This window comes from Malaclemys terrapin, chromosome 7 (assembly GCF_027887155.1).
Source record: "Malaclemys terrapin pileata isolate rMalTer1 chromosome 7, rMalTer1.hap1, whole genome shotgun sequence".
NCBI lineage: Eukaryota > Metazoa > Chordata > Testudines > Emydidae > Malaclemys > Malaclemys terrapin.
Window position 1 is genome coordinate 107,529,978 of NC_071511.1, and position 22,204 is coordinate 107,552,181.

At 42.7% G+C, this 22,204-nt stretch overlaps 1 protein-coding gene across 2 annotated transcripts in view; it reads right to left on the reverse strand.

Annotated features, from left to right (window-relative positions):
* The window catches only part of LHPP (phospholysine phosphohistidine inorganic pyrophosphate phosphatase), a 242,687-nt gene that overhangs the window by 189,724 nt on the left and 30,759 nt on the right, over positions 1–22,204 (reverse strand). For both annotated transcript variants that reach the window (XM_054035063.1, XM_054035064.1), the window contains exons 4-5: positions 15,356–15,419; positions 13,861–13,953 (exon numbers count right to left, since the gene is read on the reverse strand). In XM_054035063.1, coding sequence (XP_053891038.1) covers positions 13,861–13,953; positions 15,356–15,419 — 157 coding nt within the window. The remainder of the gene's footprint in view (positions 1–13,860; positions 13,954–15,355; positions 15,420–22,204) is intronic.

Genomic DNA, 22,204 nt, shown 5'->3' on the forward strand with positions numbered 1-22,204 from the left:
ATCCTACATTGAATATAATTCACACGGCACCTTTGCTGGCTATACCAGTTGAACAGTATCCATCCACACAATTTGAAATCAAATCAGAAGAGTCAAAAATGATTAGGCACAGTACAAAAACAATGTAGAAATTCATAAAGTTAATCCTACATTCCTACCAAACATGTTTTTTTGTTATGGCAATGGCAGTTAAGATAATATTAAGTTTTAAACATTTCCTTAGAAGTTATACTATAAAGGCTGATCAAACTGTTTGCAAATCTATGAAAAATAACTTGGGAACATTTATTGTCAAATCACATTATGGGAAATATGGAAATTTAGAAAGACATGCATCCTAATGCAGTCCAATGTCATGTTATTCAAAAATATATAGCATTTTCCCTACGTGTGTAGCAATGATGGCATCATAATCAGTTACTGTCTATGTAAATGAAATACACCTCTACCCCGATATAACTCGACCCGATATAACAGGAATTCGGATATAATGCGGTAAAGCAGTGCTCTGGGGAGGAGGGGGGGGCTGCACACTCCGGTGGATCAAAGCAAGTTCGATATAATGCGGTTTCACCTATAACGCAGTAAGATTTTTTGGCTGCCAAGGACAGCGTTATATCGGGGTAGAGGTGTATAAGCAAACTAGAGTATGTTGGTTACAAAGCAAAATTTAACTGAGAAAAGTCTCTGTGCTCTGTTTAGAGGATGTGTGTCTAAGTGCACACCTATAAGCTTAATGAAAATATGTACTGTGCATGCTCAATACACACAGTTTTCACATGGTGATATCTTTGTTAAATCAAAATCCATTTGTTTCAAACTAAACTGGGCACTGGAGTCGTAAGTGACACATTTCAAGTCTTTGCTGTCACCCTGCCTTCCCCTCCCTTGGATTTAAAAATGGCTGACTGCTTTATCTCAAACTTCCCCCTCACCCCAAAAAGAAAAAAATAATATCTGAGCAATCACAGAAAAGTTCAGCCCCAAATTATGACTCAGCATTCTTTCATTACCCAAATCTCTCAGTGAATTCTGGATTGCACCCAAGATAAACAAAGGTAGTTTACATTATAGGGCTACCAAGTGCATTATAGGGTAGACTAGGAAAATAGGTCTTGTTCAAAAACATGTCAAACAACATGTTTTAGCTACCAGTTTTCAAACGTGACTGTGCACCTACTATAGACAGAGCCAGTTGTGTTTGAAAATGTATTAACTAGTTACATGACCAAGCTATCTTAGCTGGAAGTTTGCTACATTAGCTGCTTAACTTGCAACCTTACCTAAAGTGCTACCAGGCTTCCACAATAATTATACCGTACCACCTCATTGTTAGGAAGAGTACTCATTTAGGCAAAAAAAAAAAAAAAATGTACTTCTCTTCCACATAAACTTGCTATCTCAATTATTCTAATATTGGCACAATAGAAATATAGACTTGTTACACTGGGGTTACACACAGTATTTATTTTTATACTATATAAACTGATCTCACATTTTAAACGCTCTGCCCTACATTTTTTTCTTGTGTCCCTCATTACAGGTCTGTGTTCCACATACTGGCCTTTGTAGGTTAAAAGGCACATTTATAACTGGACCAGAATTGCCTTAGATGGCAATGGTGTTGCCAAGAATAGCATCAAGGGGACTCCACTGAACATGCATAGAAAGCCAGACTAGCATTTTTCCATCTGACTTGGGCTGATAAATAGGCCCTTGTCAGAGAGGTCATGGGAATGAGTCACGTACACCACAAATGGGGGTTGGCTTCTCTAGTAACCATATTCTTGGGGGAATTCTGACTTGTTTTTGTGAGTTTGTGTGTGTGGTGCGCAACAGCTTTATGAAAATAATATACAGGCTCTTTCTATTTTAGGCATCATTCCAATTACCACTTCTAGCTAACGTTAAAACCTCTTCTTTCCTAGCCTGTTCCTTGAAACACATCTTTTTAATATACAATGCAGCCACATAGCAGCATGGGCATCAAGTGTACCCATAATGAGGGCCAAATTTAAGAGCCTCTGCACTATACAGTCACGCTGTTATCACAGCCCTCCCTGCTGCTGTTTATATAGAGCACAAATGAAGACTCTCAAACTGAAGTTACAGAAAATTTGGTTGCCATAGTGCGTTGGGTCTGATGCTGGGGAGGGAATGAACCATTTCCATAGATTCACAGAATTTAAGGACAGAAGGGATGACATGATCTGGCCCTCCATCCATACTTTATATCTATTAAAATTTTCAATTTCTAGCATTCATGGTGCTATTCCGTGTCTGCTCCATTGTTTCAAAGAGATTAAGGCCAGATGGGGCCACCAGATCAACTAACCTAATCTCTTATATGTACACCCCACACCATTAAGTTTCACCAACTTACTCCTGCATTGAGCCCAGTAACTTATGTTTGACTAAAGCATGTCTTCTAGAAAGACAACCAGTTTTAAGAGATGAAGAATCCACCCTTTCCCTTGGTAGTTTGTTCCAACGGTTTAATCACTTTCACTACAAGTGACAGTTAAAAGTTTGTGCCTGATTTCTAATTTGAATTTGTCTGGCTTCAGCTTCCAGTGATTGGCTCTTGTGATGCCTTTCTTGGCTAGGTGAGCCCTCTAGTACCCAGTGTTTTCTGCCCATGAAGATACTTGTATACTGTGATTAAGGCACCTCTCAATCGGCTTTTTGATAAGCTAAACAGATCAAGCTTTTTAAGTCTCTCACTGTACGGGCATTTTGTCCAGCCCTCACACCATTTTTGTGGCTATTTTCTGCAGCCTCTCCACTTTCTCAACATCAGGGAGCACTGGGGACTGGAGTGAAGAAGGAGGCAGCGCCTCCCTTGATATTTCAATGTGAAGCAAAGGGGGATTCCTCCCTGAAGTGCCAGCTGGGGAAATAGCAAGGCAGCCAAATAGCCACCTTCTTCCTGATCTAGCACCAGAGCTCCACAATGCTATCAGCTGACAATGGAGCCATTAACCCTCACACACACACAGTTCCACAGGCATTGGGAAAGGGGGAGGTAGAGCCTCTTGCTTTCCTGCCAGTCATCTCTCACCCACAAGCATCAGCTTCAGTAGCTTCTAAATTAGCCCCCTCATCAACAAACTTCTCTCCCTCCCTTCAGGCAGCTCTCCATGGCTATTGGTGACTCCCTGACCCCAGAATGGGAAAGAGAAAGGGGGTAGAATCCATGGAGAGTCAGTGGAAGCTGCAGGGAGATAATATGTATAAGTTTCTTGTCTCCTAATGGCAGCAGGACTCTATTGCCGGCATGACCATCCTCAGATTCAGTGCAGAGCTGCCTTCCACAAGAGCAGGGGCATATGTGGCCTTGGTTTGGGGGACTGTAAGGGCATGTCTACACTGCAATTAGACATCCGTGGCTGGCTCATGCCGGCTGACTCGGGCTAAAGGGACTGTTTAATTGCAGTATAGACATTCAGAGTTGCACTGCAGCCCTAGCCCTGGGGCCCTCCCACCTCACAGGGTCCTTGACCTAGGGCCTGGATTCCCGCCCAAGCCTGAACTTCTACATTGCAATCAATACCGGGGGGGGGGGGGGGAGCGGGGAGGCAAATAGCTGTGCATATCTCTATCACTGTTATAGAGTGTGAACAATTTGTGAGTTTATCCTGCATAAGCTTTATACAGGGTCAAATGGATTTATTTGGTGTTTGGACCCCATTGGGAGCTGGGCATCTGAGTATTGGAGACAGGAACACTTCTTAAGCTGTTTTCAGTTAAGCCTGCAACTTTTGGGGGACGTTGTTCAGACCTGGGTCTGTGTTTGTAGCAGGCTAGCATCTCTGGCTCAAACCATGCAGGGCACTGAAGTCCCAAGCTGCCTGGGAAAATGGGCTCAGAGGTAGTCTCAGCACATCAGCTGGCAGTCCCAAGGGCGTTTCTGAGGGATCTGAGCACTTGCGAGTAGCTGAGAAGGTTGCTCACCAGTGGTGTATTATATTCTACATAGGCAAGTTTTCATGCAAGAAGACAGTCAGCTCAGAAAAAGTGCAGCTGCACATGAGCACTGATGCCTATCCAGGCCAGCTTGTGGCATACGCATACAAAACTGTACTCCAACCTCGGGGGATTTCATAGATTTACTATCGGTGAAGGGCAATAATCACTAAAGGAGGAGCAATTATTCCCAAATCATTTAGGATTTTAAAAAATCATTGGCAAGAAGATAGAGGTCAAGAGGTGCACTGTCAAGGGAAATAAAAAAATTCTACCTGTCAAACCTAGGTTTAACTTCCTCTCTGACTGCAATATGGAGCGAGAGAGAGAGAACGAACTGAAAGGTCACACACCCACTGAAAGCAAGAATTAAAAGATCCCCATTTATGATCACATTTTAGAGAGGGAACACAGGTGATTAGTCTGTTCAGTGAGCATGTGGAAGTTATTTCTTTTTAAAATTAAACTAAAAATTTACCAAAAAAGACAAAATGTACTAAGCCTGTCAGAAAACCATGACCGTATTAACCTGATACATCAAAAATTGGAAGGAGTTATAATATATATTTTCTACATCCTATAAATGCAAGCAATGAAAGAGGGTTCATATATATTTGGTGAAAGAATGCATATTTTCTAAAAATTACACTTTAAGGGGGTGATGCATGGCTCAGGGAGATTGGTCATTATATATTTTTAAAATAGCCCTTTACCTCTAGGATGCTGGTTCAAATCCAATCTCAATCAGTAGTGATGAGAAAACAGTGCTCAATGACATCTGGCAGCCACAAAGTAATCCCTAGTGGACATATGGCCATATCACAGATATCACCACTACAACTGGCAATCTTACTGGCAGTCTGAACACATGTGGACTGAACCATCTTCTCACCCCCAAAAGTAGTCCATGCTAGTAAGGCTTATGGAGCACTGGTAGGGCAGAATGTGGAAACTTTCTCTTGCTGTACCTGGTCTGTGAATAGTGGAGTTTAGCCAGGATTGCCAACCTGGCACTAAACACACACACACACAAATTTTGAATGAGAAGAAATTATAGATTAAGAAGATGAATGACACAGCCAAAACATCTATGCTAAACAAAATAATAGCTTTGTGTTTTTATACACTTAAGCCAAGCTCACATGCTGTACTTTGAAGTGAAGTGAAGTGCATGGAGAAAGTAAATGGATAAGATGCCACTGAAATATCTATGCCAACTTCAATAGAATTTTAATACAGTGTAACCTCCAAGAATAAAAAGTATTTTTGCATAAGCAGATTTTTTTCTACAGGCTTAATAGCCATAATCATGTTAAATATGACTGGGATACACAGCAATAGAAGTCTATATGCAAAATCTTAACTAATGTATTAAAATCCTTTATAAGAGAAACTTCTTGTATTTACTTTTCTCCTCTTTCCCCTCAGCCTGATAATCATCCAGGCTTTGAGATTCCAATTAATTTTAAAATAATGTGTTTATCTGGGACCTACTTGCTGAGCAACCAAACATGCAAAGGGCATCAAATGTGAATTCTGACCTGGAAGATATTGTACAATAAGGTAGATAAGATAGAGATAAATACGCTGAGACATTGGGGCAGTTTTCCAAATGCCCAACGGGCAGTTATATTTGAATTGATCTTTCAATGGAAGTTGAGCGCCTAACTCCTATTTGTGCCATTACAAATCTCTCCCAACCCCCAGAGGGGCGAGCCCACCCCAAATGAATACAGAAAGTACAAATACAGAAGTAGACACCTTCTACCACTCCTGGAGTGACCCTATTCCCGGGTTTGCAGGTAACAGAATCAGGAATTTGTTAACTACCTGTAGTTTATGTACTCTAGTATGACATGCCATAATTCCAGGGCCAGCTCTAACTTTTTTGCCGCCTCAGGCAAAAAAGAAGAGCGCCGCCCTGCCGTACCCTCCCCCCCCGCGAGTGCCGCCGAAATCCCCGCCCCCCCCCAGCACCATGCCACCCAAAGCCCCGCCCCCCAGCGCCGCGCTGCCCGAAGCCCCGCCCCCTCCCCCCCCCCAAGCACCATGCCGCCCGAAGCCCCCGCATCCCCTCCGAGCGCCGCGCCGCCGAATCAAAAAATAAATAAATAAATAAATAAAAAAATCAAGTGCCGCCCTGCCCCAAGGTGCTGCCCCAAGCACGTGCTTGGTCAGCTGGTGCCTGGAGCCAGCCCTGCATAATTCCCATTACAAAAAGAAAATTTGCTACAGACAGAACTTTTTGTGATTATATAATACTTCTAGAACCTTAACATTATTTAGGTTTTACTGTAAAGCTGTCAAAATCATCCATAGTTTCATCAGCCTTAAAACATTTGAATTACGTATTTCAATAACCCTTAAGATGTGTTATTCTTGGTCATACTACTGAATCATAAGAAGGCTCTGGCTACCTCTTAGAGATTTAAATTTTCAATCTACTAAAGTAATACCATCAATCTGTTATTTCTACGCCACTGAGGAAAGATTACAATGAAAACTGGACTTTAGGGAGTTCCTTCTACTCCCAGTGCAAGTTGAAAATATCTCAGCAATAGAAGGCAAAGTCAGGGTCTCAGTAAGAAGCAGTCATCAAGGGAAATGACTGGTGATTATTGATTAAAGCAGCCTGAGAATTTTAAACTTTGCCACAGTCTACTATTACTGCAGTGAGATAGCATTATTAAAAAAAAAAAAAAAAGATTTTTTCTTTAAAAGAAAGGTAATAGAAAATTGTAATATGTTTTATAAAACACAATTCATCTAAAATGATTTAAGGATTGTGTGGTACTGCTGATTTGACATCTAAATGGATTTCAGAAATGGAATAAATTATTACTGAGTATTTTATAATGGTAGAAGCAATTAAACTGCTCCTTATTTTGCTGTCATAGGTATAGACCTACAGCACATTTAGGAGACAGAGAGAAATATAACATAACAGATCATTGAGGAACCAATTGTATTGTAAGAACAGTGTATTTTTATATGTGTACACACACACACACACACACATACACTCTTATACTTGCAAAGTCAAGTTAGGAAATGCCAGAATAAATACTACCCAAACAAGTTTGATTTGGCCCCCTTGTGCGTATGCATTATGGTACAATCTATTTTTCTGCATACATACTACTTTTCTGCAGTGAAAACAGTCAAGCAACTATAGGTGGCGCTACCAGCTCTGCCTAGAATATAATTTATTTCAGTTATTTAATATACACACACACACTTTTTATATATAAAAACACATACATATATATATTAAATATATAAAAAATTCTATATAGACACATACACCGTGGAGGTGTCTACCCAGGCCCTGGTCTTGACTTGCTGGGAATGTGGCCTGCATGTCCCTACTGATGAAACCCAGGCAGAGGGAATCACCTGGTATGAGAGGTGTCTCCCTTAGGAAGCGGGTAAGAGAGCTGCAGGAGGAGATGCTTCATCTGCGTAGCATCCAGGAGCATGAGGACCTCATCAACAGGATGCATGTGTAAACATCTGGGACAGAGGCTGTTACCTGTCTACAGAGGACTACAACGGCACGAGAGAAGAAAGGAGGAATGGCTGTTTTAAAGGGAGGAGACTATCCACTGTCTATTGTGGTGACGAACCAGTATGCTGTACTGGCAACAGGAAGTTGAGGAGCAGACCCCAGGGACTTAGGAGGAGCTACCTACCCCACAGGTGGAAGGCTCCCGGCCACTGCACCCAAGAGGAGGCGGCATAGGGTGCTGGTGGTCGGTGACTCTCTTCTGAGGGGCATGGAGGCATTCATCTGCTGACCTGACATGAGACCAGGGAGATGTGTTGCCTGCCCTGGGGCCCATGTCAGAGACGTTATGGAAAGGCTGCCAAGGCTCTCTGATCACTACCCTATGCTCCTCAGCCACACGGACACTAATGATCCTGTCAGGCAACCCTGAGCAGATCAGCAGTGACTACAAAAGGTGAAGGGGTCAGGCACCAACTGAACTCTTGTCCATCCTCCCAGTTGAATCATAGAATCTCAGGGTTGGAAGGGACCTCGAGGTCATCTAGTCCAACCCCCTGCTCAAAGCAGGACCAACCCCAACTAAATCATCCCAGCCAGGGCTCTGTCAAGCTGGGCCTTAAAAACCTCTAAGGATGGAGATTCCACTGCCTCCCCGGGTAACCCATTCCAGTGCTTCATCACCCTCCTAGTGAAATAGTTTTTCCTAATATCCAACCTAGACCTCCCCCACTGCAACTTGAGACCATTGTTCCTTGTTCTGTCATCTGCAACCACTGAGAACAGCCGAGTTCCATCCTCTTTGGAACCCCTCTTCAGGTAGTTAAAGGCTGCTATCAAATCCCCCCTCACTCTTCTCCAGACTAAATAAGCCCCATTCCCTCAGCCTCTCCTCATAAGTCATGTGCCCCAGCCCCCTAATCATTTTAGTCACCCTCCGCTGGACTCTCTCCAATTTGTCCACATCCTTTCTGTAGTGGGGGGCCCAAAACTGGACGCAGTACTCCAGATGTGGCCTCACCAGTGCCAATTAGAGGGGAATAATCACTTCCCTCAATCTGCTGGCAATGCAACCCAATATGCCGTTAGCCTTCTTGGCAACAAGGGCACACTGCTGACTCATATCCAGCTTCTCATCCTATCCCTACCCTCCAGTGTATCTACCTCTCCTCCCAGCTTAGTGTCATCCGCGAACTTGCTGAGGGTGCAATCTATCCCATCATCCAGATCATTAATAAAGACGTTGAATAAAACTGGCCCCAGGACAGACCCCTGGGGCACGCTGCTTGATATGGCTGCCAACTAGACATTAAGCTGTTGATCACTACCCGTTGAGCCCGACAATCTAGTCAGCTTTCTATCCACCTTAGTATCCAATCCATACTTTTTTAACTTGCTGGCAAGAATACTATGGGGAGACCATATCAAAAGCTTTGCTAAAGTCAAGATATATCACGTCCACTGCTTTCCCTATATCCACAGAGCCAGTTATCTCATCATAGAAGGCAATCAGGTTGGTCAGGCAGAACTTTCCCTTGGTGAATCCATGTTGACTGTTCCTGATCACCTTCCTCTCCTCCAAGTGCTTCAAAATGTTTTCCTCGAGGACGTGCTCCATGACTTTTCCAGGGACTGAGGTGAGGCTGACCAGTCTGTAATTCCCCGGGTTCTCCTTCTTCCCTTTTTTAAAGATGGGCACTATCTTTGCCTTTTTCCAATTGTCTGGGACCTCCCCCAATCACCACGAGTTTTCAAAGATAATGGCCAATGGCTCTGCAATCACATCAGCCAATTCACTCAGCACCCTCGGATGCATTAGATCTGGAGCCATGGACTTGTGCATGTCCAGCTTTTCTAAATAATCCTTAACCTGTTCTTTCACCATTGAGAGCTGCTCACCTCCTCCCCATACTGTGTTGCCCAGAACAGCAGTGTGGGAGCTGAGCTTGTCTGTGGCCTGGTCCCCACTAAGTCCCCAAATCGGACTAAGGTACGCAAATTCAGCTACGTTAATAACGTAGCTGAATTCGAAGTACCTTAGTCCGAACTTACCGCGGTCCAGACGCGGCAGGAAGTCTCCCCCCGTCGATGCCGCGTACTCCTCTCGGCGAGCTGGAGTACCGGCGCCGACTGTGAGCACTTCCGGGATCGATTTATCGCGTCTTAACCAGACGCGATAAATCGATCCCAGAACATCGATGGCGTGCCGCCGGACCAGCCGGTAAGTGAAGACTAGGCCTGTGAAGACAGAGGCAAAAAAAAGCATTGAGTACTTCAGCTTTTTCCACCTCATCTGTCACTAGGTTACCTCCCTCATTCATTAAGGGTCCCACACTTTCCCTGACCTTTTTCTTGTTGCTAACAGCCCTGCAGAAACCCTTCTTGTTACCCTTCACATCCCTTGCTAGCTGCAATTCCAGTTGTGTTTTGGCCTTCTTGATTACATCCCTGCATGCTCAAGCAATATTTTTATACTCCTCTCTAGTCATCTGACCAAGTTTCCACTTCTTGTAAGCTTTCTTTTTGTGTTTAAGCTAACAGAAGATTTCACTGTTAAGCCAAGCTGGTCGCCTGCCATATTTGCTATTCTTTCTGCACATCAGGATGGTTTGTTCCTGCACCCTCAATAAGGCTTCTTTAAAATACAACCAGCTTTCCTGGACTCCTTTCCCCATCATATTAGCCTCCCAGGGGATCCTGCCCATCAGTTCCCTAAGGGAGTCAATGTCCAGGGTCCGTATTTTGCTACTCTCCTTTCTTCCTTTTGTGAGGATCCTGAACTCAACTATCTCATGGTCACTGCTGCCCAGGTTGCCACTCACTTCTACTTCCCCTACCAATTCTTCTCTGTTTGTAAGCAGCAGGTCAAGAGGAGAACAGTCCCTGGTTGGTTCCTCTAGTAGTTGTACCAGGAAGTTGTCCCCAACACTCCAAAAACTTCCTGGATTGTCTGTGTACTGCTGTATTGCTCTCCCAGCAGATGTCAGGGTGATTGAAGTCCCCCATTAGATTCAGGGCCTGTGCTCTGGAAACTTCAGTTAATTGTCCGAAGAAAGCCTCATCTACCTCATCCCCCTGGTCCAGTGGTCTATAGAATATGCCCACCATGACAGCATCCTTGTTGCTCTCGCTTCTAAACTTAACCCAAAGATTCTCAACAGGCTTTTCTCCAGTTTCTCCAGGCAAGGGCCTGACAGGGACACACACATGCTGGAGATGAATGCATGGCTGCGCAAATAGTGTCAATGGGAGGGCTTCCGCTTCCTCGACCATGGGATGCTGTTCCGGGAAGATGCTCTGCTGGGAAGAGATGGGGTCAACCTGACCAAGAAGAGGGAAAGCATCTTTGCCCACCAACTCACCAACCTAGTGAGAAGGGCTTTAAACTAGGTTCAAAGGGGGCAGGTGACAAAAGCCCACAGGTAAGTATAATAAAAGGCAAACTTAACAGAGGGTTGGAGGGGGAAATGTGGAAGATTACAATAGGGTCATGGGAGCAACAAGAGGTAAATCGGTGGGGAAATCTGCTCAACATTTTAAATGTCTATACACAAAGGCAAGAAGTATGAGGGAGAATTGGAAGTATTAGTCCATAAACTAAATTATGACTTAATTGGCATCAGGGTGGGATAAGTCTCATAACTGGAATACTGGTACAGAGGGTATAGCTTATTCAGGAAGGATGGGAAGGATAAAAAAAAAAAAAAAGAGGAGGTGTTGCATTATACATCAAGAATTTACACACTTGTTCTGAAGTCCAGAAGGAGGTCAGAGACACTCCAGAAGGAGATGAGAGACAGACCAGCTGAAAGTCTCTGGGAAAAGATAAGAGGCAGGGTGTATTACAGACCACCAAATCAGGAAGAGGAGATAAATGAGCCATTTCTAGAACAAATAACAGAAATATCCAAAACATAAGATCTGGTAGTAATGGGGGACTTTCACTACCCAGACATCTGCTGGAAAAGTACTACAGCAAAACTCAAAATTTCCAATTAATTCTTGGAATATATTGGGGACAACTTTTTGTTCCATAATCTGGAGGAAATAACCAAGAGAACAGTCGTTTTAGACTTGATTCTCACCAACAGGGAGGAATTAGTTGTGAATCTAGAGGTGGAAGGGAACCGCAAAAGGGGAGTACAAAGTCAGGAAGGCTAAGGCAAAAAATGAGTTATACCTAGCAAGGCACAATGAAAGGCAATAAGAACTGGTTCTTGAAATACATTAGGAGCATGAAAAAGATGAAGGAAAGTGTAGCTCCTCTACTTAGCAGGAAAAGAGGGCTAACCATGACATTAAGAAGGCTAAGTGTTTAATGCCTATTTTTCTTCAGTTTTCACTAAAAAGGCTAATAGTGACCAGATTCTCAACACAATTAATGACAACACCACAGGAGAAGAAACACAAGCCAAAATAGAGAAAGCACAGGTTAAAAAATATTTAGGTAAATTGAATATATTCAAGTTGGCGTGGTCTGATGAAATTCCCTAGGGTACATAAGGAACTAGCTGAAGCAATCTCAAAAAATTAGCAGTTATCTTAGAGGACTCAGAGGACAGGTGATGTCCCAGATAGATGTTATGTTTGCCCTCATCAAGTTATCTTTAAAAGGGGGAACAAAGAGGACCCCAGAAATTATAGACCAGTCAGCTTAACTTCTATATCTAGAAAGATACTGGAACAAAATTATTAAACTATCAATTTCTAAGAACCTACAGGATAATAGGATTAATAGCCAGCATGGATTTGTCAGGAAGAAATCATGCCAAACCAATCTAACTTCCTTCTTTGACTAGATTACTGGCCTAGTGGATAGGGTGGAAGTAGTAGATGTGCTATATCTTGATTTTAATAAGGCTTTTGACATAGTCCCACATGACATTCTCATAAGCATATTAAGGAAATGTGGTCTAGATGAAATTATTATTATAAAATAATAATTATAATTATTATAAAATGGGTGCACTTCTGGATGAAAGACCATCCTGAAAGAGTAATTATCAATGGTTTGATGTCAAACTGGGAGGGTGTATCTAGCAGGGGTCAGGCCTGGTTCTAGTACTATTCAATATTCTCATTAATGACTCAGATAGTGGTGTGAAGAGTATGCTTATAAAATTTGCAAATGCTACCAAGGTCAGAGAGATTCCAAGCACTCTGAAGGACAGGATTAGAATTAAAAATGACCTTGACAAATTGGAGAGTTGGTCTGAATTCAACACGATGAAATTCAATAAAAGGTAAGTGTAAAATACTTCAGTTAGGAAGGAAAAATCAAATGCACAACTACAAAATGGGGAATAACTGGGTAGGTGGTAGTACTGCTGAAAAGGATCTGTGGGTTATAGTGGATCACAAATGGAATATGAGTCAACAATGTGATGCAGTTGCGAAAAAGGCTAATATTATTCTGAGGTGTATGGATGGGTGATGGGATGGATCACTTGATGATTACCTGTTCTGTTCATTCCCTCTGGGACACCTAGCATTGGCCACTGTCAGAAGACAGGATACTGGGCTAGATGGACCTTGGTCTGACCCGGTATGGCCGTTCTTATGTTCTTATGTTAATTCTAGGCATCACACTTTAGGAAAGATGTGGACAAATTGAGGAAAGTCTCTTGTGGAGACTACTTTTGTTCTTTTTTGTGTTGTTGTTTCCTTTAACTTAAGTAATAGTCCTTCCTCCTGAAATACTCCAAGATGGTGGAGAGGAGAAAAAGAGAGTGTGGTAAAAGGGCAGAACTAGAGGAAGGTGGTAAGGAAGGAAGGACAGAACAATTGAAAAGGGAGAGGAGAGGAAAGGTGTATGGTACAGGACACGATACAGAGTGATAGGAAGAGGGAAGTAATGGAAGGGCACGAAGGATCACAAGAGGAAGAGGAGAAAATATGGAAAAATGATGTTGCATATTTCAGGAGTGAATTTCCTGCATTACAGTACACCTACTAAGTGATTGAGAAGAACATGCAGCGGAGAAGAAATACAGCAGGTCACTGCACTCAGGTATTTATACTACATTTGCACTAGTAGATGAGGTCAGACTCTTCGGTCTAATTAGATTTGTGGGTTGGGACAGAAATTTTTTTCTTTACATGGTTATTTTAAAGATTCTTGGTCAGATCTTTTTAAAGACTTCATGGGAATAAATATATGTATAATGTAAATATAATGTAACATTTTAGAATGGCCACTGAACAAAGCACTTTTCATTTGCCAGTGTGGGCCCAATCCTGAAGTCCACAAACCATCAATCCTTTCATTGGTTTCAATGAAAGTTTTGACTGAGAAAAGATTGCCAGATGGTGCCCCACAAATAAATTTTTTTATTCAGGTGACAATAACTACGCAGCACATCTAGTGAATGTTGCATAAGAAATCTTACCTGCTGTGGCTCAACTTCCATTTCTGCCAAGGCTGATTGGAAAAACATTTTTGCCGGCTTTCCCACCACCTCGGCTTGAACATCACAAGCATACTAAGAAAAAGGACAGAAATAATATTGTATAGATTAGAAAAGGATTTGTTCAACTTCACATTCTCTGTAGATTGTATGAAAGAGTATGTGATTACTGACTGATTCCTTTCAATAACATATGGATTAGTAGATAACAGAGGATTCGGATAATAGGAGTGTTGATTGTTCTCTGTTAGGGGCAAAAACCCTCTTGAAATGTCTAGAATTAAGAATTGGGCACATTTTCCAACATGAAAGTAGTCTTCTAATTCTAATCTTGCTCACACTGGAGTCACAAAAATTCATTTTTACAGCAATGATGTGCTTTGCTGACAAACTTGTGTTCAGGAATTGTGGGTGAATTTTAAGGATATGGAGGTTTTGTGAATCATACAGCCCATTTTTAAGGTTGAAAGCCTTATTTAGCTGTAATTATATACCCATGTTGTAATAAATAAGACATTCCTAGCTAACAGGAAGCCTGCACTATTATGGGCAGGCTACCCTCCCCAAAAGCTACATTGGCAAAAATGAGTTCACTGCATTCACATATGCTCTTTATTTTTCCATTAGAAAGCTCCCCGTCCCTCCCACTTTGCTCCTTTCTCTGTAGTTGCTCTGAATTTATTTTTAATCCCCCTCTGAGCCTCAGGGCAGGTCTACTCTACAAACTTGCATCAGTGCAGCTGTGCCGCTGTAGCACTTCTGGTGAAGACGCTCTAAACCAACGGAAGAGAGCTCTCCTGTCATCTTAATAATTCCATCTCAGTGAGAGGCAATAGCTATATTGGTGGGAGAGCAGCGCTGTCTACATAGGGAGTTAAGGTCGGTATAACTATGTCACATATATCTGTGGGGAAGGGATAGCTCAGTGGTTTGAGCATTGGCCTACTAAACCCAGGGTTGTGAGTTCAATCCTTAAGGGGGCCACTTAGAGATCGAGGACAAAAATCAGTACTTGGTCCTGCTAGTGAAGGCAGGGGGCTGGACCTTTCAGGGTCCCTTTCAGCTCTATGAGCTAGGTATATCTCCATATATGACTAAGGGGTGTGGATATTTTCAGAGAGGGGCACCAATCCTGGTTGGGATATCTAGCCTCTGTAACAGTAATTCTCTCTGCCCCATTCTTCACTGCATTTTTTCATTGTATTTTTCCTCTGACTCCTTTTTCCACTGTCTCTCCTGCCCATACAGGAGCCCAATAATATTAAAGTTCAAGATGAAACTTCTGACTATATAATATAAGGATGGTGTCAGAGCCAAGCAGAATGAGTTCATCCATTCACATGCACAGCAATGCAGTTAATTTATAGTCATTTCCTCTCCCAAACTGAGCAAAAAGAATTACAGAAGATAGAAATATGTGCTGTTACTTTGAGCAAGGTGCACAGAGCAGGTAAACATAATGCAAGCTATAAAATACCTCTAATGCCTTCATATACACTCCAACATCAAGTTTCAGACCATCGGTTTCTTTATAATAGCGCCTGGAAATTGAAGTGATAAAGATGTTGGCAATTGAACATAAACTATATTCTATTAATTCTGTGCCTATACGAATGTGTGTATGGCTGGGAGTAGAAGGTAAGTAATTAGGAATTCTGGAGACTTAATTTACATTGAATTGTACTACACAGTCTGTCCGCTACTCAATGTGGTGCACTGCTAACGGGGAGACCTAACCAGATCCCAAGATCAAATTCAGATCTGCACATGTCACACAATTCCATTGACTCCAATGAAGTTCAACCATCCTATGCCAGGGTTGAATTTGGCCCTGTGCTTCTACTTAAAGTGGTTACCACTGCTATATATTAGTGTTTCTCACAAAAGGATGACAGCTGCGTTACTACTCCCTAATTGCTAATCGCTAACCCACTGTTCTCACATGAAGAAAACAGGGACATTAGTTCTGGGGTAACCTGGCCAAGGGGGCTCTTGGTTCAAAATAACACAACCAGTTTAAGAGCGCCTCTCTTTTCTTGACTTGTTTTTCTTAGAACTTAATCTCTTTATGGACAGATGAACTGCCAATTATTAGCATTGAATTCAATGGAGTTGCAACTGCTTATATCAGGTCCAACAGAATTCTCTGGTTCTATCTGGCTACAGTTTTTAAGACATAGGGTCTACACCTCCTCCCAATGATATCAATCAGTTTTGCCATTAACTTTGGCAAGTGCTGCACAGTATTGGGACTATACTGTACAAGGCACAGGATATACCACTTACACACAAACAGTACATGGAGAAAGATTGCATAAAAAAATTTAGTCATTAATATATTATGTATCTGTTAACAAATCTTAAACCATTAGTTTGTTATTATTATTTATATTGTGGTAGCAGGCAATGGCCTCAAACAGATTCAGAGCCCAATAGTGGTAGTTACGGTACAAACACATACACTTTTTCCATGTGTTTCCTGCAAAGTTTAAATGAATATTGCAGGGAGATGCTAGTGGGGAATCTTGCTGATTCACTGTAGCAGGTGTAGTCTGTTAACTCCACCCTGGATAGAAGGGAAGTGTGTGTCGATTTTTCTCTTGAGTGGTCCTGTGAATAAAGGGTTGAAGCTGAGAAGTTCTAAGACGGAAGTCGAGAAGCAATCTGGAGAGAAGGCTTACACTGGCATTTATGGCCAAGGTCTTCAAAGTTGTTTTGGGTGCCCAACTTGAGATGTTTTAAAGGGACCTAATTTTCAAAAATTGCAGAGCACCTATCCTCTGAATCAGCTGCCTCAAGCTGAGCACCCAAAATCACTAGTGGCTCTGAAAATCTTGGTGCCTGCCTAAGTGTTATACTGAGATATCTTTTTTAATAAGGCCATGCCCACGCACACAGCCTTCCACTGTGCGTGTTGACTGTGTTTTGGGACAGGGGGAGCACTGTCTGTTCCAGCAGCTAGGACATAATACTTTGGGCTACATTTGGCAACTTGTTTTATTCAGGCTGGAGAAGTCCTACTGGGGAGGTGAAGCTTTTCAAAAAGCTGATTTAGTCATAGTTCTTTTTGCGTTTTTAAAGAGCAGGTTATTAATGCTAAACCAAAATAGAGATAAATACCAGTGGCCCTGAAGGAGCTATTCTTGTCTGTTGTGCAACATAGATTTTTTTTTTAAATTTTCATTCTTGGCCCCAAAAGCTGTAGTGACAACTTCTTATCTCAAGGGTCAATAGACCATAATGGAAATGGAAAAATCTTAGTTTGTGGATTATTGACCTGTTGGAGTACAGCTTCATGGCTGCCCAGGAGCAGCTAAATCCATTGTGTTGATACCCCTTGACACATTTTCTCTGTGGATTCTTCAATATGGGTGAAAAGTCCCTACAACTTTTCACTTAGAAGAATAACCAGAAAGATAAAAAAAAATTGAGAACTAGCAATGTCATCACTTTTGTACATCGAATAACCAGCTGATTGCAAATAACACTGTCCTTCCAAATATAAAACAGAATCCCCCTATGTTATAGATCTGCAACATGAAAGTGATAAAGCCTTTGAATCCCATGTGTATTTATTTATTTGTGTTGCCTTAAATTAAAAACAGGCTGACCAATTTTTTTTTACTAAAGATTCTTTTTTAAAAATATCCAATATTCAAATTTTGTGAGCTCAAATTTCATCTGGAGCCTATTTTTTATGACTAAGCACATGGACACTGCAGACAGGGGTATTATAGAAATTGCTGAGCTAGATAGCCTGCTAGATGGGTTTCCAGACCCTGAAAACAGAGATTGTATGAGAGAGAGTGGCACAAATGATGTCAAGAATAGGGTCAGCGATCTAAAGTGCCATGTAAATAGCATCAACGAACTGCCCTTACTATTCACGTATGGAATATTAGAGTAATTAAAAAAAAACAGAACACCTTGAAGCAACTCAACTGATTTCTTCTAAAGTTTTAGTTCATTCTCTAGAAAGCAAGAGAGTGTCAGAATCACTGAAGCAGAATGCCCTCTTCCTGAAAATGGAGTGATTTACATTTAGCATCTGTTTTGGACTGAGAGTGGGAATTGGCTTTGTAATTTCTTCTGTCATGCCACTGTCAGAAAATTAAGCTGTTTACGCTAGACTATAGAAGGTTAATGGCTGTTCTAGCAAAGGTCAAGTGGCCATTTTAAAGAGAGGCTGTGCTGAATAATCGAAAATGGCAGGATAAAGCATAAAATCTTATCTGACTGCTCATCATACATTTTTTTCAGTCATATAGGGACCTGTCTGCAGCCTGATCCGGAAAACTTTAAAGATCAGTGCTAATACGAATTACCATTGTAATAAGAAAATATAAATGTACTAAATAATCTTAAAAGCTTTGGGGTAACTTGACCACGCTTAGGGCAAAATTAAACACTGTTATTTGCTTTGTCTTGGTATAAATGCTGGCAGCTCATACTTAGTCACGATGGCATGCAATTTGCCTGTCCTGTAAAAAAGAAAAATTAAATCATGTGCAATGTAAAAACAAGCAAAGGCTTTTAAAAATAACTTGTGAGCTAATTCTTTTTTAAGTGTGGTCATTTGATTTGTTTTCTTGGATCATGAAGTGCATTTTGGATTTTCTTTTCCTACTCTGCAGGGTCTGGAACTTTGTTATTTTCAAGATAAAGTTATCTGTAGTTCATGTTCAAATTTTGACAGTATTAAATATAGCAGCTTTTAAAAAGTGGGAAAGCCAAAATACAATTTCATGATCTTTTTCGTGACAATTACATCACAATGTAACATTTATCTCCTCTTCTAGGACAGTTCTCTGTCCCATTAAAACCAATAGCAAAACTGCCACTGATTTCATTCGGAGCAGGCCTGGGCTCTATCCTGAGCTTGTGTAAACTGTAACAGGTCTGAGGCTCTCCCACTGTTACTATATTGGTTGAATTATCTTAACACTGAATGTTGCCACCTAGTTCTCTTTCAATTTTAAGCACACAGACAATGAGGGTGATTTCTGTATCATGCGGGTGTAAACTGGGAGTAACTTCATCAATAGAGTTACACAGGTGCATAACACGTGTAAGATTAGCATAAGAATTGGAATCAATCACATAATTTATAGCAGGGTGTTCAAACTGCTCAAAACCCAAGGGTGCACTGGTAATTTGCAGTGTGCAGATTACTAATCTCTTCGGATACCAACTGAGTCAGATTTTACAGCCATTCTGTTAGAGAAGTGTTTTCTCCCCATGCCTTACAGTCTTCAGCTTAGCTTCCAGTTAACTAACTTTTAAACACACTGTTTTCTTTGCAGGAATGTGCCACTGGCAGGGCCGTCCCTGGGGGGGTGCAGAGCCCAGGGTGGAAGTGACGGATTCGTCTCTTCCGGGACTGACCGTGCCAGCCAATCACACCAGCCCGCGGGGCCCCTCAAAGCGCAGGGCCCAGAGCGGTCGCCCCAATTCGTCCTACCCAAGGGACAGCTCTGGCCACTGGACTTTTCATCTCCATCAGTTGATTCAGAATATATGTCCACCTTTATATAGCTTTTGCAACATTAATGTATGTCTGTTTGTGTCCCAAATTTGCATAGGCCCTGAAACTGTCCCACACTCTGAAGGAGTGCATATATATAAAATCTTTGTGAATCAGTATCAGTCATAACACCAGGACAGTACTAAAAATAGCACCTGCTGGTTGAATGCTACTACTTGGCCAAGCTGAAGAGCACAAGAGGCGCAGGAGGAAGGAGAGACTGTTCTCCAGTCATGGTCAACAGCCTCCTGCTGAGCCTGAAAACATCTGCCCTCATTGTAATAGAGCTTGTGGTTCAAGGATTGGCCTTATTAGCCACCTGAGGACCCATAACTCCCATAGAAGATGATCATACTTGGTAACGAGTGATCGCCCATCATCATCACTACTTGGCCAACAAAAGGCCTATCAACCCCCATGACAAAATGAGGTATCATCATCAAGATTTTTAAGCCCTAATTTTGCTGACACTATTTTGCACATTCTGGCAATCTCAGGAGAGAAGCCAAGGATTAAAGGGATATGAAGACTAACCTAATCTTATTCCTAGAATTGGTCCCTCAAGGACACTTTCCATGCTTAACCTGTCCTGCGCCCCCTATGCTGTTGATGCTATACCCATCACAAGCACACTGTTGAGTCAGAAATAATTTTTTGAATTATCTCGGTAATAGTCTTTAATTATACTTATATTGCTATACTGCTGTTCATTGTTGAGGTGCCAAACATCACTTCCTACGTAAAAGGCAAGACTCATCATGATTCCTTCCAAGTGTTCTCTTTGACTCTAAGATCTTTAGTTCCCTTAGTGGAGTCCATGTTGATCTTTCTTACTCTGTTACAGCACAGCAACTTAAACCCATGCTAACCTTTAAATATGGGCTTCAGTGATTGGCTGGAACTGGGCCTCTGAGAATAGCTCCTTCAGGATAAGCTGAAAGCTGTGCTTATAGCAAACACTTGCCATGCTGTGGAACCTGTGCCATACCAATGAGCCTCCTTTACACCAAGAGCATTACTGAAGAGTCAATCTATAATAATAGGCAAATACCGTTTAGCCTCCAACCTCTAACAGAGAATGACTTTCAAGCTACTGTACTGAAACCAACTTCTCATTTACATGGTTCTCATAGCACATGGTGGAGCCCCAGCATCGAAGCCATTCTTTAGGAATGCTGCAGCTCTAGTTAGTTTTCACGGATATCATTTGAAAGTAGAACTTGGCCCGTGATGGCCAACTTATTTCACACAGACCACTGAACAGCAATTAGCCTAACATAGCATCAACTCACTACTGATCTGGGCAGGATTTGAACCTGGAAGTGAAAAGTTGGCTCGCTGTTCACTCAGACATAAGGAACCTCGTTACCAGCCTTCTGAGCTATCTGATCCTCCCCATTATTAGTCTGTAATGGCTTCATATGCATGAGGAGCTTACAGTCCGCCTTATCATTGATGCCAGGAAGGCCCAGCTCTCACGGTGGATCAAAAGGCCTGGCTTGTAGCAAAACACCTCTGTTCAAACAGGCCATCCCACAAGCTAGACCGGGGGTTCTTAAACTTCATTGCACCGTGACCCCCTTCTGACAACAAAAATTACTTCACGACCCCAGGAGGGGGGACCAAAGCCTGAGCCCGCCCAAGCCCCAATGCCTTGGGTAGGGGGTCCAAAGCCCAAGTGCCACTGCTCTGGGCAGGGGGGCCAAAGCTGACGCTCAAGGCTTCAGCCCAGGTAGGGTGCCTGCAACCTGAGCCCTGCCGCCCAGGGCTGAAGCCCTTGGGCTTTGGCTTCAGCCCTGGGCAGTGGGGCTCAGGCTTCAGCCCCGGGCCCCAGCAAGTCTAAGCCAGCCCTGGTGACCCCATTCAAAGGGGGTCATTACCCACTTTGGGGTCCTGACCCACAGTTTGAGTACCACTGAGCTAGACTACCAATTCCTCAGACTCTTTCATATCTGTCAGCAAATCAACCCCTTCACCTTCAAATTACAGCTCCCTCAATACCTTAAGGTACATCCTGTTTTCGATATATCCCTCCTGAAGCCTTACAGAGAGGACCTCTTTTGCAATCGCTCCCAGCAGCTGCCCCTGCCAGACCTGGTCCAAGGGCATGAGGAACATATAGTCCACGCTATCCTTGACTCTCTACTGCACAGGGGGAGACTGGTATTACCTAATCAATTGGGAGGGCTATGGTCCTGAAGAACGCTCCTTGGAACTTGCTGCCCATGGCCTTGCCCCTGACCTGGTAAAAAAGTTTCATCAAGACCATCTGGATAAACCGGACCTGTCGCCCCAAAGAAGGGGATTAATGTACAGGTCCATGGACTAGAACCTGGATCTGCAGAGCCTAGGATAGCGGATGTTCCCACTGTGCCACCAGGGAGTATGGTGTAGAGTAGGTGCCACAGGAAATACTACCCAAGGGAGCCAAAGTGATGGTACCGTGTGGCCCTCTGATTGGCCAAGTGCCATATTTAACCCTAGGGATTGCCCCAAGCAGTTGCCTGGGCAACCACATAGATTTTGGCCTGCTGCGACTGCAGACTTTCCCTTGTCTCCTGATCTCTGGTCTCCAATCCCAGCCTGACTCTGACCCTTGCCTCCTGACTCCAGCCTGGTACTATGTCTAACCTCCAGTCTCTGATCCTGACTCTTGCTTACTGAACTTGGCTCTTGCGATTCCTCCAACTTCTACTCAACAACTACCATCCCTAACATGCAGCCCCAGTCCAGCTGTCACCTCTAGGCCAGACCATCTATGTCCCGGTCCCATACACATGTGAATTGTGTGGCTACGTCCCC